At 40.8% G+C, this 15,295-nt stretch overlaps 1 protein-coding gene across 1 annotated transcript; it reads right to left on the reverse strand.

Annotated features, from left to right (window-relative positions):
* Positions 1 to 5,053: 5,053 nt before the first annotated feature.
* On the reverse strand, positions 5,054 to 14,832 carry LOC118235851 (matrix-remodeling-associated protein 5-like). The gene is made up of 7 exons (XM_035433709.1): positions 14,642 to 14,832; positions 13,981 to 14,110; positions 13,078 to 13,468; positions 11,260 to 12,689; positions 9,315 to 10,116; positions 8,054 to 8,966; positions 5,054 to 7,015 (listed from the first exon to the last, which is right to left on the reverse strand). The coding sequence occupies exons 1-7, from the start codon at positions 14,830 to 14,832 to the stop codon at positions 5,107 to 5,109; spliced, it is 5,766 nt and encodes a 1,921-aa protein (XP_035289600.1). The 3' UTR covers positions 5,054 to 5,106.
* Between the last annotated feature and the right edge of the window lie 463 nt (positions 14,833 to 15,295).

Genomic DNA, 15,295 nt, shown 5'->3' on the forward strand with positions numbered 1-15,295 from the left:
TGAATTGCTCCAGGAAATATCAAGTGGTATAAATGGACTACATGTACAGAATCTAAGCTGTGTAAGTAACTCTGGTAACTTGGTCTTACTAAATGCTAAATGTAAATGTAATTGAATATAACTCCAGGATCCTGGAGTCGAAGGAACCACTTCGACTAAGCTGAAAAGATATGTTGTCAACGTTATTCGAGTGATTATCCTTGGATGAATATTTTCAGCTGCATGAGCTTAGACCATACTGGGTTATCTCCAGGATACGAGAAAATTGGAGAAGATGGATAATTGTGCTAAAATAATACGATTATTGTGAGAGGAAAAAAATTGAACATTGTGTACTTTCTACTTTTTTTCAAGTAACAAGGTCACGTTCCTGTCATGACATTTAAAGGGAGATATGAATCAAAAAACATATCAAAAGCCTGAAAATATGTATGTAAAAACCTGCATGTACCTAACTTCACATACACAAAAAACAATGGTGAAGTTAATCATCCCACAATTGTCCTATAATATTTAAAAATAGTTACACTTCCTGTATTACCTATGTTTGTGTCTTTCACTGCTGAACAGAGGGCAAGAGGAGATGTAGGGAGACTTGCCCTGTTCTGTTAACTGGTACATAGTGAGAAGACGATGCTTCTTCAAGCTGAAAGGTCATGCAGCAGATTATAGTACAGCAGAAAAAGGTTCTGCTTATTATACCTACATGCTGATTCTAGCAGAAAGGCCGAGTCAGACGTACTGTACTTAAGGTGTACAACGTATAAAAATTGTCTTCTTCTGCAGGTTGGAGGAGGGAGGTAAAAACATTATTTTTGGAGTTTGACACCAAGTGTCACAAAGATATGCAAATCCTCAATTTAATATGCTATTAGTGGGATAAAAATGGCACCATGTTTTGCAGGCATGTTTTGCAAATCATAAAGCATGTCAATGATCTGTTTTTATATTGGTGCTGTGGGGCTTCCAGAACTGTGATCCAGCATTATGTGTACAGAGATGACAATGAGGACACATACAATAGTATTTACACAGTGAAGAAAAATGAATGGAAAAAAAAATCCTAGGAGGGAAATTAAGTGTGAAGTTTTCATAAGGCTGCTGAATTGAACACTGAGAAAAATGACCGCAAAACACACATTAAACATAGATAAGGAATGGGTCTCTATTGTGCCTGTGAAAACAAAATGTTATGAGGCATGATGTGTAGGGAAGGGGTTTTGTCTACCAATGATCAGGATAATGGTTATTTCCATGTAAACCGCAACATACTATACCAATATCTCTACATATGATCTGCTAAAAAGTGCAAAGGCTACCATAATCTTTTTGTGATGAAATTATGTTAAAAACAGTATTAATTGCAACAGAACAATAGATGACCTACTTGAAATGTACTGAGCAGAGTCCAAATGCCCTCTTTGGTCTACACTGATTCATATCAATTGTTTATAAGAACAATGGACTACAGCAGTACAATAAAGCTGGCCTACCTCTGCACAATTTTAGTCCCTTGTGCATTGTTCTAACAACCTAAGCAGCGTTTTATTAGTGGTGCAGTTAGACCAATAAATGCTTACTGTTACAGTTCCTAGGCTAATTTTCTGTCAAAGCTGGCATCCTCTGCTTATGGTCATATTGTAATAAATGACATAGGTTATACTGTGGCTGGGTATTGTCTTTTCAATTCTTACTATTGTTTTGTTACTTTACCTGTGTGACGACCACCAAAGCTTATGTTTCTCACATCTTCAAAGATACAGGGAACCATAAGCTACCAGAAAGGAAAGATTTTAAGTGCTCTGTACAAAAGAGGCAACATAGAGGCTCATAACAGTGGTGCTAATTTGGAAAAGAGCGTGTGACAGTTATGTACTGTACATTATAGACATTATGTAAAATGATTTCTTAATAAATGAAGTCACACCTGATGTCATTTGACATAACATATACCCAAATGTCTACACAAATATGGGATGTATGAATTCTTTATAAAGTTATTCTGTGGTCGAGTGTGACAAATGATTTTTTCAAGCTAAACATATGCTTTCATGAGTTTAAAAACATATCCCTTGATTTTGATGTGCAGAAACAAATGGCTTATTGATTAAAGATACTAATGGAAATCTAATGATATAGCTGTAAGCTAGGATTGGTATAGCTATAATTAATATAACTATAAGTTAGTACTCTGGCTGCTATGATGGGTTTATATGTTGAAGTAACGTACATGCATCAGAGAAGCAATGCATTTGATGCACCGCTGATGTTGTATATTTAGTGAACATATCATGCTACAATGACCAAAACACAATACATGCTTGTCATTCATAATTTTATTGTGACACTTGTAACAGATGTGGGATGAAATAGCGGGATTAATAAGCAAGATACAAACAATGTTTTGCTCTTCTGATCAAAATGAATTTTTGCCACACAGGCTGATAATATTTTAAAGAAAACCCCTAGGAGCTATTTCTGTTTTAATTTACTGGCGTTGGGCAAGCTAGCTGGAGCATGAAATCTTGTTTACGACTTTTCATTCAAATTAAACACTTTCTCATTGAATCTCGCAATGCTGCCAGTGGCTGTGTAAATATTATGAGCTATAAACAACACAAATATCAGATACCGAAAGACGACTGGCTCCACGAAACAGGAGTAATTATTTTTTTGTGGTAAAAATCTGGGTCATTGTCCATTATAATCTTAATAAAAAGACAACACAGAATATTTGCGTTTATAGAATGCAGTGTATTTTTTTCTCCTGCATTTTGTCTCTTTTTTTTCTGTGAAAAAATGCAGAATTCTGCATTGACGGCGGCCTCTGTATCAGTTTTTGATATTGGCCCCAGAATGTTCGTATTATACACCCTGAGAAAAGAATAAGTTGTAAAAATAGAGCATATATTTTGAATGACATACACTCAGGAAGACCCCATAGATTTTTATGTACTAACATAGAGTGTATGGTTGAAACTGCTTCTTGGGCCTATCAACCCAGACTTCTCCTTCCTGACACTATCAAGGATTTGTTGAGCTTCAGCCAGTTGCGATGCACTTTGTGATTCCTGTAATAGGCCTAGCACTTGTTTCAGGTTTGGGTGTTTATAATGTCATATTTTATACAGGCCCAACTTGCTTTGACTGAATATCAAACAGTACATTTGTACTGTTTCATTTTTTCATATGTAGTATTCAGGAAGTTGTCCGGGATAAGTGCGTCTGCTAAAAGCATACTGGGCCCATTACAGTTATATACGTTATGTTCAGTGACAAAAAAACACATATATCAGGACTAAATAGTGCATATACTGTAAAAAATTTAAAAAATAAAAATAATAATCCCCTGAACAAAATGGCTACCTGACTGCACCATACACAATACAAAAATTGTATTTTTATAGTAATATGTGAATATTTTCAGGATTTCAGTTTTTTTTTTTTTTTTTACAAAAAACACTGTCAAAGTCATTTAGAACAATGGCAATAACTCCTTATGTAATGGCCATCCCATAAAATAACAAGATTTATACAGCTGAATAACAGGATTTATATAATTTTTTTAACCCCTTCATTAAATGGTTTTTCACTGGCAACTGGCATTGCTGTAATTTATGGTATTTTTTAGTGTACATTTTAAATAATTTTAAACCTACTTAAACCCAGTGAACATGCATATTGACATAAATATTTTGGTATTTTATATTTGCAGTAATATGTATTTAAAATGTGGTTTTACATGCAATGCACTACTTGCTTGAAAGGAACCTGTAATGGTAAAAGGTACAATGACAGTCGCAGAGATTAATAGTACGTTACCGCCATCTAGTGGGAAATATATGATACTGCCACCTCGAAGTACTTTTATCATCTCAAAAATGTATAATTTTTTACAATTTATGACATTCAAATATAATTGTTGAGAAGATTCCAAGCCCCATACCAGATTATTATACCTGTCTCAGATTCCTCTGAGGCTCAAAGTCTGCAGTCAAATATTTTTTTTTCTTATTTCTTACTTCTCCAAAGCCAAAAAAGGGCATATATATATATATACTTATTAAAAATACTGGATAGTTCTCATATTGTATTTATGTTGGCTCAGTAATCATCCCTGCAGCAAAGAAGGAGTTAAACATTAGAAATTAGGTCCATCAATAATTTATTTAAATCACTTATGAAAAGCGCAAAACAAATAAAATTGATTTGATTTATGGTCATTCATTACTGCATATACATACTACACAATCAGCAATGGAGGCCTCAGACAAATTGCTTCTTCAATGCATTGAATACATTATTTATACACACTCTGTAATTTTATGGTGATGCAAAATAGGCCTGCTATTGTTTACACCTTTGTTTATTTTTTCCTCACATTTTTAGTGCAGTCTGTTTCAAATGCTCTGCAAAGTGTGAAATAAACCTTCAGATTGGCAACATGACATTTATATAAGAACATGAATATTTTAAAAAATCAGTGTCCCACACTTTAACAGCAAATTAATTGTGAGAGACTAGCATGTTCATGAATAAAAATAATATACATACATAAAAATAGTTGCATATTTCAGAAACGTATTTAAAAAAACATACAAGTATTATTTATCATTTTTGCACATGTAGATTTGCTATTTAAAGATGTGACTGCAGTGTTTTTTACAAAATGTTGTTTATGGTTTTGGCAGACTTTAAAAATGTTTTTCCCCTTTTTCGCCCCAATTTGAAATGCCCAGTCATGCCTCATGCTGCAACACTCTTTGCACAGACAAGCATGTGAGTTCAGCCTCCGGCTCTTACCATACTGCAGTTTGCAAGTTGGGCTCACACAGACATGAGTCAGAGGATGACCCTTCATGCATAGCTGAACGGACAATTTGCAGGTAACCAATCAACCAGCAGGGGTATTTAGGCAATTCTAGACCAATCGTGTGTCACCCTGTGGGGTTGGCTTTCACAGTCCTCATTGATATGTCCCGGTTTCAGTACCAGACCATGGGGCCCATCCATGCAACAGAAAGACCTCAACAGGACAAGCCACCAGCAACCACATTTATGGCACTATATATACTGTATTTTATGGTACTATATATGTGCTGTTTCTCATAGTACTTGAAGGTATGTGGCTTTGAAGTCCATTCCCACAGCACTTCTTGCATTGCATTTATAAATCCCTGAATTAGTTAGCATTGGGTTTTGTATGACTAGGCTGCCATCTGCAGTGACATGCATTCCATTTTGTGTCGTGACAGGGCCGGTGGGGGTGAGACTGGTGCTTCCTGGTAGAGTCCATGAGATGTCAGGTTTAGGTATTCCAACAGCTCTGCAACTGAGCCTTGCAGTGGCGCCCCTGTTCACCACAATGACTGATGGAAAGGCATTGGTGATACGTGGAGGATGCACTGTTACTGTAACTGTGTGTGACAGTGCAGATGAGCCAAATGCATTCGTGGCTTTGCAGGTGTAGGTCCCTCTGTCAACAATGGCAGCTTCACTGAGCTCCAGTGTGCCATTTCTTAAGTAGGCTAACCGTCCAATGGCCTGAGGTATCCTCAGGACACGGCTGTTGGGGAGAGTCCAGGAAATGGCAGCCTGTGGCCAGGCATCAACTGAACAAGGCAGGTTCAAATTCTGCCCAAAAGAAAGCCTCACAGCCATAGGCTTACCCTGGATCTGAGGCTTCCATCCCGGTTCAAGAGCAAACCGCTTTTCGGCTCGCCCTGCTGTGTTATTTGCCAAGCAACGGTAAACACCCATGTCACCATTCCCAGGCTGCAGTATACGCAACAACCCACCGCCTGGAATGTGATGGAAGCGCTGAAGCCTGGCACCGGCTGTCAACATTGTGCTATTGGGTAGCACCCACACAATCTCTGGGGTTGGCTTTCCGCTGGCATAGCACCCTAGAGTGACCTCGGCACTACCTGGCTTAAAGGACATGACCTCAGTGTTTGCCTTTGAGAAACTCGGCTTTTCCGTGAGAGATTTCACTTGGAGATCGACCTCCAGCCTGGCTGCACCCAAGCTGTTCTGCGCCAGGCAAACATACAAACCTTCATCTGTTTTTCTCAGGGTATGCAGCTCTAGACTCCCGTTTCCGTAGACCTGGAACCTGCCACCCAGGTAAGGCGTGGGCAGGTTGATGCCGTAGGAAGTGGTCCAGGTGACCCTCGGCTCTGGCAGGCCCTCTGCTTTGCAATCAAGCAGCAAAGTTTGATTAAACACAGCTGAAACCTTCACAGCAGCCCTTCCTACTTGTCTGTTTATCCGAGGTGCTCCTCCCTTCACTTCCAGATGCACTTTCTTTACATCGTATCCTGATAAGCTTTTGGCCACACAAGCGTAGTTGCCCCGGTCAGCTAAGCCCACTTTTCTGATAATCAGTGTGCCATCTCCCAAGATTTGGTACCTGATCGACGATGTGGTAATGGTGGCATTACTTGGTGAAAACCATGTAATTGTAGGGGTGGGTTCCCCAATAGCTTGACACCTTATGTGTACAGGCTCTCCAAGCACGCCCCAGATGGAAACCTCATCCTTTGACAAAATCCTTGGAGAGTCAGGCAGCAGGTGGATCCTGACCTTCATCACATCTTGCCCAAATCGATTTCTAGCCTTGCATGTGTAGTCACCTTCATCCCCTTTACCTATCTGCATCAGAAGGAGGGTGCCATTCCCAAAGACCATAAAACGAGGAGACATGACCCACTTGTCTTCATGTTGGAGAGTACTGTCAACAACAGTGCCTTCCGGAAGGCTCCAGGACACCTCTGGAGCTGGAAACCCAGAGGCTAAACAGTCAATTTGGAAACTGTCTCCATACGCAACCCTCTTGTGGACAGCGGCCAAGCGTTTGATCTTTGGTGGCATCATAAGGACCTCCACTTGAAAGAGCTTGAAGTCCTGGTCACGAGATGTTCGGAACAGACAGAGGTAGCTGCCTGCATCCTTTTCTGTGAGCTGCTGGATTTTGAGAGTGCTGTTGGGAAAAGCAGTGATAGGTCCCCCAGAGCTGTAAAAAAAAGTTTAAAAAAAGAAAGTCACTTAAATCACACATATCCATATATATGTCTGGAAATAAGTTACATTCAACTGGCTTTACTTTTCAATTACTTCTAATTGGCAGTGGTTGCTGAGCTTTTCAAAACTAACCAACAGGAATGTGAAAGGTATACTATGTAGGCTTTTTAAGTCTGTGTTTACAATCAAAGAAGTCTCCTCGTCTGTCTTCAACCCCACTCCTTCACCCCTGAGTACCCGACCAAGTCATCAATTACTTGGACCAGAAATTTTGCGGTTGGGACCACAAACCAGACATGAACAAATAATTTGAAAACCAAATATTCCCATCAAAAACTGCAACTGAAGTTTTTAAATGAGCCCTGTCAGATATATATATTTTTTTGCTTCGCTGCATCTGGGCCATTACAGTGGCTAGCTAGCTACAGCAACAAACACTCATGAAACCTGATCCCACAGGCTTTGTATGCCATACCCACCACTCCCCACTCAGACAAGAGCGTCATGCCCAGAAGTGTCCCGAGCACGTTTTAAAATAACAAATATAAGTGAAGATGCACAAATTTGGCGAAGGTGTGTAAAGACAGAGATTGCCAGTGCATCATAGATATGCCTTAACATGGCTTTTCACAATAGAAATCCTGCATAGTATGCGTTTAACAGTAGACATTATTTAAACGTTACCATGTTACCTGTCATCTAAACCTAAATATAAATATATATATATATATATATATATATATATAATCATTTAAAAACAGTAAGATCCCTTATAAATTTAACATCACTTATCATAACTTAGAGATCAGTTACACCTGTTAGTGATTACATTATTTCTTGGAAGAATTCATGTTGATTCAAAATAGCAGGTAGAAAAATGAAAAAAGAGGAATGAAAAAAAAAACAATCATGGAGAATTTTGGATTATATGTTATTGTGTTTGCAAAGTTTTTCATCAATAAGACAGCTGAATGACGATGTTTCTGCTATTTACATATGCAACATATCATAGCTAACATAGCAACCATACCTGTTGCTATAATCCAGGAACATTCCCGAGGGCAGCCTCCAGACAGCACCATGTTGTGAAGTAGTGAACCCTGAGCAGTGCAGATACAAGGTGGAGCCATAAATTGCAGTAATTCCCTGTTGCTGAGGCAGAGGTTCTTCGGTGCTGGCCTTATCCTGTTTTACTTCCAGTTTTACCACTCTCTTGGTTACACCTGCTTGGTTGGTGGCAGAACATTGATATGTTCCCGAGTCTGTCAGTGAAATGTTTCTCACAAGAAGTGTCCCATTGGAAAAGACAGAGACCCTACCCCTGATGAATGGGAAAGCTTTGCTTTTCTCCTCATCAGGGATGATCCACTCAATCGTGGGCTTAGGTTCCCCTTTTGCTGTGCAGTGGATGTACGCATTGGTCCCGGTGCGCAATACAATATCTTCAGTGGCTTCTTCATTGATAGTAGGTGATGAAGCTACTGCATGGATGTGATAGGTTAGCGTGTCTGCACCAGCCGTGCTGCTGGCAATGCATTTATACTGGCCTTTACTTGATAAGTTAGCTGCTTCAATCCTTAGCGTGCCATTGGTCAGAACTGAGACTGTGTCATCCAGAAGGCCTCTGCCCCATATGGTTTTCCCATTCGGAAGGATCCAGGAGATTTGTGCTTGTGGCTTGCCCTCTGCCACACAATCCAAGTTTATAGGATGTCCTAAATGCACCAACATATATGTTGATTTTGGTGGCACAATTTTGGGAGGCTGGGTTATCACCAAAAGGGTGATGACCTGTTGATCTGACCCGAAAGCATTCTTTGCTGTGCAAATGTACTGCCCTTTGTCCTGCAGCTGAACATTTTTTATGACTAAAGTGCCATTACTCAGAACTTTGAATCGTTCCCCATTCTTTGTGCTTGCTTCAATCGATGCACCTGTTTGGAAAAAAAAAAAACAGTAGGAAAATAGATGGGTTTCAAATTTGTCACATTTTTAGTATGCATGTGTAAGTGCATTTAATATGCAGTAGCATACAGTAACACTAAACAGTATGATATTACTTGCAATCAAATGCAGACTTTAAAAGCAATTTCATGGAACGTTACTCCATTATGGTGTACTACAGTCAACAAACTTTTACTACAATTCTGTTTAAAGAACTTCTATGACATAATCGTCAGCCAGTCTTGTTGGGAATACACATAATTTCCCACACTAATATACCGCTTTCATAAAAGCATTGAACTTTTGACCTAACAATGTATTATTTCCAAAATCATATTGGTTCCTACCTCTAGTCCAGGAGAGGGTGGGCCTTGGCACTCCCGACCACTCACAGGGCAGAGACACATCTGTCTCTATGAAGGCTGACAGACTGTCAGTGTTAAGTGAAGAAATCTTTGGCTTCATTCCACTCTCCATTAACCTTGGAGAGGGTGGAATGTTATTTAATTTCTGTTGTCCCTGATGGCTGTAGTGCCTTTGGCTATCATACTGGATTGCAGAGTGTGTCTGATTTGTAGCTAACAGAGAATATGCCTGGGTCACAGCGCTGTTGTACAGTGCGGTAGGGGCTGGCTGGGGCTGTGGGTTAAGGAACTTCATATTTGGTTCAGTTGTTATAATCTTCCTCGCTTGTGAAAGACGGTAGACATCAAGTTTATGTTGTCTGTATCTGTTTCTGAGCCTGGAAAACCATGCAAAGTCTTTAATCTTGCTGAGTGCTCCAGTATTAGGAGGCTGAAAGGTTGGAGGTGTTGGTGTTCTTCCTTTGGGGGATACTGATCTTGCAGAGAGGAGAAATATATTGCTTGGGAGAACTGTGATTCCTTGGGGGACAGTGACCCCGGCATCTTGACCTTCTGGAGAAAGGTTATTCCAGTATCTCTTTGGGAAGGAAGTGTGCTCCTGTGAACTTTCAAAGGAAGACCATCTGGGGACATGTTTGGGATGGGGCCAGTCAGTTGGTGGGACGGTAACCTTCCCCTGGATGTGCCGTTGCAAGACCCAGGGGTGACCTGCTTTGACTTCAGAAGATACGGAGCTCTCCAGTACAGATTTTAAGGAGTCTTCATTTGATTTGTTTGCTCTCAGCTTTTCCCTCGCCAGATAAAAAAAATCTCCACTTGAGCTTGTGCTGGAATCCTTTGAAATAGTTTCTTTTTCTGTACTTGATGAATATTCAGAGGTTTGATTCGGAAATGTCACTGCTGGAGGTGGGGTCACATTCACTAACAAGCTCACTGTAGTAGTCACGGATGATGACTCAGTGGCAATGGGTACTGGGCGTCCCATGACTCTGCTGTGATTAAATCGAGGCATGTAATCTGCTGTTGATTTCCTATCTGCATTGCCAAAAGGCCGAAGGAGCTGCTTGTCATGTTGTTCACGTCCTTCGGCAATATGAAGCCTGTTTTTTATAAGACCTGTTATTTCTGTAGATAGTTGATGTTTTGCAGAACCCTGAAATGCATTAGTATATGGCCTAGATCGTGTGTTAGAATTATAAGTTTTGTCCATGTACTTTTCTGTATGTGATGTGGGGTTGATGTGAATGTGAATGGGTTTCCCAGTAACAGGCCAAAGATTTGCTTCTGATGTTACAATATATTGTTTACTTGCGCTATCAATGATATTGGATCCTCCAGGCAGTTCTGCATTATCAGTGTAGATGATATTTGTCTCCAGCACTTGAGATTTTACACTATCCCATGATGCAGAAGGCTTGTTCTCTTGTGTTCCTGTTGAAATGAGACTGTTGGCATCCTGTGCAGACTTTATTCTGTTGTGCGGAGGGAGAGAAGACTTTTGAGAGAAACGGCCGGGTTGAATCCTGCGCTGAAGTGGTCTCCTTCGCCTGTAGTGGGGCCGTCGCCTGGGCGTCGCATGACTTTTTCCCATATAGCTAACTGTGACAGAGGCTGGACTAACCGAAGACATTTTAAAAACATCTGATTCTCCGCTGCCTTGGTAAATAGTAGTTGCTTGGTGTTTAGGGGTCTCTATCATGTATGGCATTGAGCTTTTGGCAGGCATTGTGGTCGTGGTAGTCCTGTCTGCTGCAGTTGTAAAAGTTGCTGTTGTGTGAGTATAAGTGGCAGTTATGTGCTGTGGAGTTTGCAGGACGACTGGAGCCTTTGATCTGAATCTTGCTCGGTTCTGAGTCCAATGGCTAAAGCTGTTAATTTTCCTTGCGCTGTCAATAACCTTTTCATCACTGTCCTGATACAAGGGTACCCAAGAGCTATCATGCCCATCCAAAACGTGAGAGCATTCTGTTTCTGGACATCCTGACCCCTCATCCACAATCCTCTTGCCTGTTTCAGAAGTGCCACCTTTCTTTGGTTTCCTGCTTGTTCCACCAGCACTCAGTTGTTCAGGATTTATCTTACCCCTGATCACTACCCTATGAGACAGCATATCCACCCCATAGAGATTGACAGCCAAACAGCTATATATCCCATCATCCTTATATGTGGCATTTATAATAACTAAGCTCCCATTAGATAACATTTTGATTCTACCTTCTGGAGATGATGGCCACAAGATTGTATTTGTTGGTAGGTACCAAGCCATGTCACTGGGCTCAACTGAAGACATGGAACAGGGGAGAGTGACCGATTCCCCACTATCCAATGATATTTCCTTGCCATTTATGTGATCAGGGCTAAGCACCCTCTCTCTTACAAATACCCTAAAGGACACTATATCCACATCAGCCTCAGAACGCACCAGGCAGTGATACAGCCCAGAGTCAGATGGGCTCACTTTGTGTATAACCAGTTTGTCTTCTTCAGAAATCACAATTCTAGCATGAGCTGTGGTCAAAGTGGATAAATCAGGGAGCATCCATTCAACAGATGCTTGTCCAAAACTTGACACTTTACAATCCAGACTGACATCAGAACCTTCCAGAACAGTATGTACCTTCCCTGGTGCCCCTCTATGGACAAAAGCCCAGTTGTATTTGGTGACCCTTTGCCTATCCCATATGCTTATTTGCTTTGAAATAAACGTAGAGAAGTTCAGGACGAGAGTTTTACTTGTAGTTTTACGCCTGTTCAATTGAAGTGTTACAAGAGGCTGTAACAGCCATGTTGGCTCAGCTGATAAATATCCTTTGAGATCTGTAAAGTATGGAGAGTCCTCACTGGCTACCTGAGAATACTGAAAAGTGGTTCTTGAAGCATTTTCTTGCCTAAGGCCCTGCTTGAGGATGGCTGGTCTCTCATAATAATAGGCAACCAGTCTCCACAGTTGCTGAAGATCATCTCTGTTAATCTCGCACTCCAGAAAGCTCATCAATGTCACATTGAGTGCCACCTGACTTGGAGACTTCAGATTTTGCCAGCTCATGGTAGATCCCTCGGCCTGATGCTTCACAACACAGTCGACATATGCCATGTTACTGTGGCTGTCAGACAGCATTAAGGTGAGATGACCCAATGGAGGCTCCAGGTCTTTGATGTATGGGATGTCAGAGTCAGTGTCCAGCCAGACGTTGCTCTCTCTTAGCTTCAGTGGAGAGTTTAAAGTCGGTCTGTCGCAGGAGAGCTCAGAAGTTGCCAGCTGGAAGACCTGATTGTTATTTAGGGACTGAGGTGAGGAACACATGGCACAGTTCACACTTGTGCCAATCTCTCCTTCCTTTCTGCATTTAATCACCCCTGTGAAGAGGGAAGAGAAAGAATTAGAGAGCAAGAGAGAGGGGGTGCCAGTTATTTATTAATCTGAATGGTGATTGGTTTCCTTAATGATCTTTAGTCTTTAAACTTGGAATATTCTTAAATCTTCAGATTTCTACAGTTATTAACATTTATCAGGGATAATTTCACGCGGCTAATGAATCATGTTTATGATAAGTAAATTTACACTTCTAATTTGTAGTTCTACTTGTAACTAGAATTTGATGTCTTAATCAATGGTATCTGGTCATTTTCAATAAATCTTCAAATGAAGAAAGCTGACTAATTGCTTGCAGTGTTTGTAACATGAATACCATCGGGATTCTCAAGCATATAAAAGTACAATAAAACAATTCATGAACATTCCTACCCTTATTCTTGGTATTCCACAGTAAAAGCCATTGTAGATTGCAATCACATGCCCAGGGGTTGCCATGAACAGTCAGTGCTTCCAGCTTATTCAGATTCTGTAAGGTACCTGGGAGCAGATACCCCAACTGATTGTCTGACAGGTAGAGGTAGCGAAGGCTAGAACCCCAGAAACTCCCCAGAAAGGACAGGGTGACAAAGGTGCGGGCGTGCAGGTCTCTCAGCTGGTTGCCTTCTAGGTTTAACAGTGCGAGGGATGTCAGCCCGCTGAATGAAAATGGTTCGATGAACTCAATGCTGTTGTGATCCAAGTGGAGGCGCACCAAGCTTGACAGGCCTTCAAAGATACCACGGGTGATGTTTCTCAGCTTGTTGTGACTTAACTTCAAAATCTACGGAAGACACCAGCAGTCAATGTATGTAAATACTGTTAAGGTGGCAGAGAAGAGAACTAGACATTAATCTCCTGTCTTGTTTTGAACAAGTCTTTTCAGAATGTTTGCAAGAGGCACACATGCACAGCAATATTTGTGTCCTCCAATATCATGTCTGAGTCTAATGAGAAGCTGTGTGTCAGCGGTGAATACAGTCACAGTTACACTGTTGGTTGCACACAAATGCATGTGCATTCAGCAGTCCCTAACTGTGCTTGACCTTCGTAAATTTGATATTCTCAAAGCTAAGTGCAAACAACCTGTGTTTCCATTAAGTTCATGATACTACATTTCCAAAAGGAAAGCCAGCTTAGGTACGTCTAATGGAAAAAGAATCAGTGATGAAGAGAGCATCAGATGGCAGATGGAGTCAGCATCACATAAACCTCTTAAATGACAAAAGTATTTACGTGTGCAGGTACCAACACACATGTTTCAGGTTAAGAGAAGACCCAATTCCCAAGTCATACCCACAGGGAGCGCAGGTTGTAAAAGGCTCGTAGGGGCAGTGACTGGATGTCGTTTCCATGAAGCATTAACATTCCCAGACTCCTGAGTCCTGTGAACTCTGAGCCATTCAGTGTCTGTATATGGTTGAAGCTGCAGAAGGAAAACAAAGTAAGGTTTCTCCAGACATGGTATGAAATGACAAGAAATGACAGACAACACAATTTGTAATGCAGATGAGATTCAGAAGCCTATGCAATGCCCTTCAAAGATTAGATAATGTCCTTAGTGTCATGCACACACATTGCATCAGACATTTTCCAGAGCTCTTCTTCCTTTTAACAACACAACTTTACGGTTTAGTCACGTGGGAATTTGAAGCTTATAAGTTATCTTTTAGACATTTATGGGACACCAAGCTAAATGGTAACTTTTAATGTATTAAAAATCGAATTGATGGAAAATGGACACACAAGGTCTTTGCATGACACACAGATTAAGTTTGAATAGCTGTACAAAAGGACCTGTTATAGGTGCATCAAAACAAAACATTTGTATCTTTGTAATGGGTTCAGGCCTGTTACTGCTTATGCACATTATTCCCACATTTTTCATAGATAAACATGATAAGTTAATGTAAAACCAGGTGCCACATGGTGAGATAGGTGTGAGCACGCAGCCTACCCTAGGTTGAGATGTTTGGTGTCCCTGGGTATGCTAGGCGGAACGGAGGTGAGGTGGCTGAAGGTGCAGAGCACCTCTCGAGGGGCAGAGCAGCTGCAGGACCTGGGGCAGGCTCGTGTCATGAGGGGCAAAGCCAGAAGCAGCGGCAGCAATGCCACAGCCCGGAGATGAGAGGTGCCAATGACCACCATCTCTCTAAGACAACAGAAGGATGGTTTCACTGTATTCGGCGATTCACAGGTCCACCATTGAACTGGGAAACCAAAAGCAGTCAATGGTTTTAGAAATGAGAAACAACCACATTACTTCTGAATAAATTATATCCTTAACGAAATATGTGCTGTGTAAGTTTTTGTCTGAACACACAATGTGCACATTGGAAAAGTATTTTAACTTTCATACCACAAATGAAACCATTTAAACAGAATTTTAAAAGAATTTTATGAAATTGACTGCAGACTATGTTTAATTGAACGTTGGTAGCCCTAGTCTGATTCATTTAAGCAGAAACAAGCTATTGTCTTGAGATTGGACTTTAGGTCAGCATGGCAGAAAGTGCGTCCACAGAGAAACTGTATTAGAAAGGACAGCAAGCAGGGAACCAGGTACAATATCCTATTTTTTAAATTGCTCTACACAGCAATCCTGTACTAT

Source organism: Anguilla anguilla, chromosome 9, assembly GCF_013347855.1.
Source record: "Anguilla anguilla isolate fAngAng1 chromosome 9, fAngAng1.pri, whole genome shotgun sequence".
Classification (NCBI taxonomy): Eukaryota; Metazoa; Chordata; class Actinopteri; order Anguilliformes; family Anguillidae; genus Anguilla; species Anguilla anguilla.

What these genes read in the sequence shown, in the direction of transcription:
- LOC118235851 (XM_035433709.1), bottom strand. Translation starts at nt 14,832, where the DNA reads ATGGTGGTCATTGGCACCTCTCATCTCCGGGCTGTGGCATTGCTGCCG. An exon ending in GTGGAATACCAAGAATAAGG is followed by an intron (nt 12,690 to 13,077) that starts GTAGGAATGTTC and finishes CCCTCTTCACAG; the next exon opens with GGGTGATTAAATGCAGAAAG. An exon ending in ATGGGCATGATAGCTCTTGG is followed by an intron (nt 10,117 to 11,259) that starts GTACCCTTGTAT and finishes GCGAGGGAAAAG; the next exon opens with CTGAGAGCAAACAAATCAAA.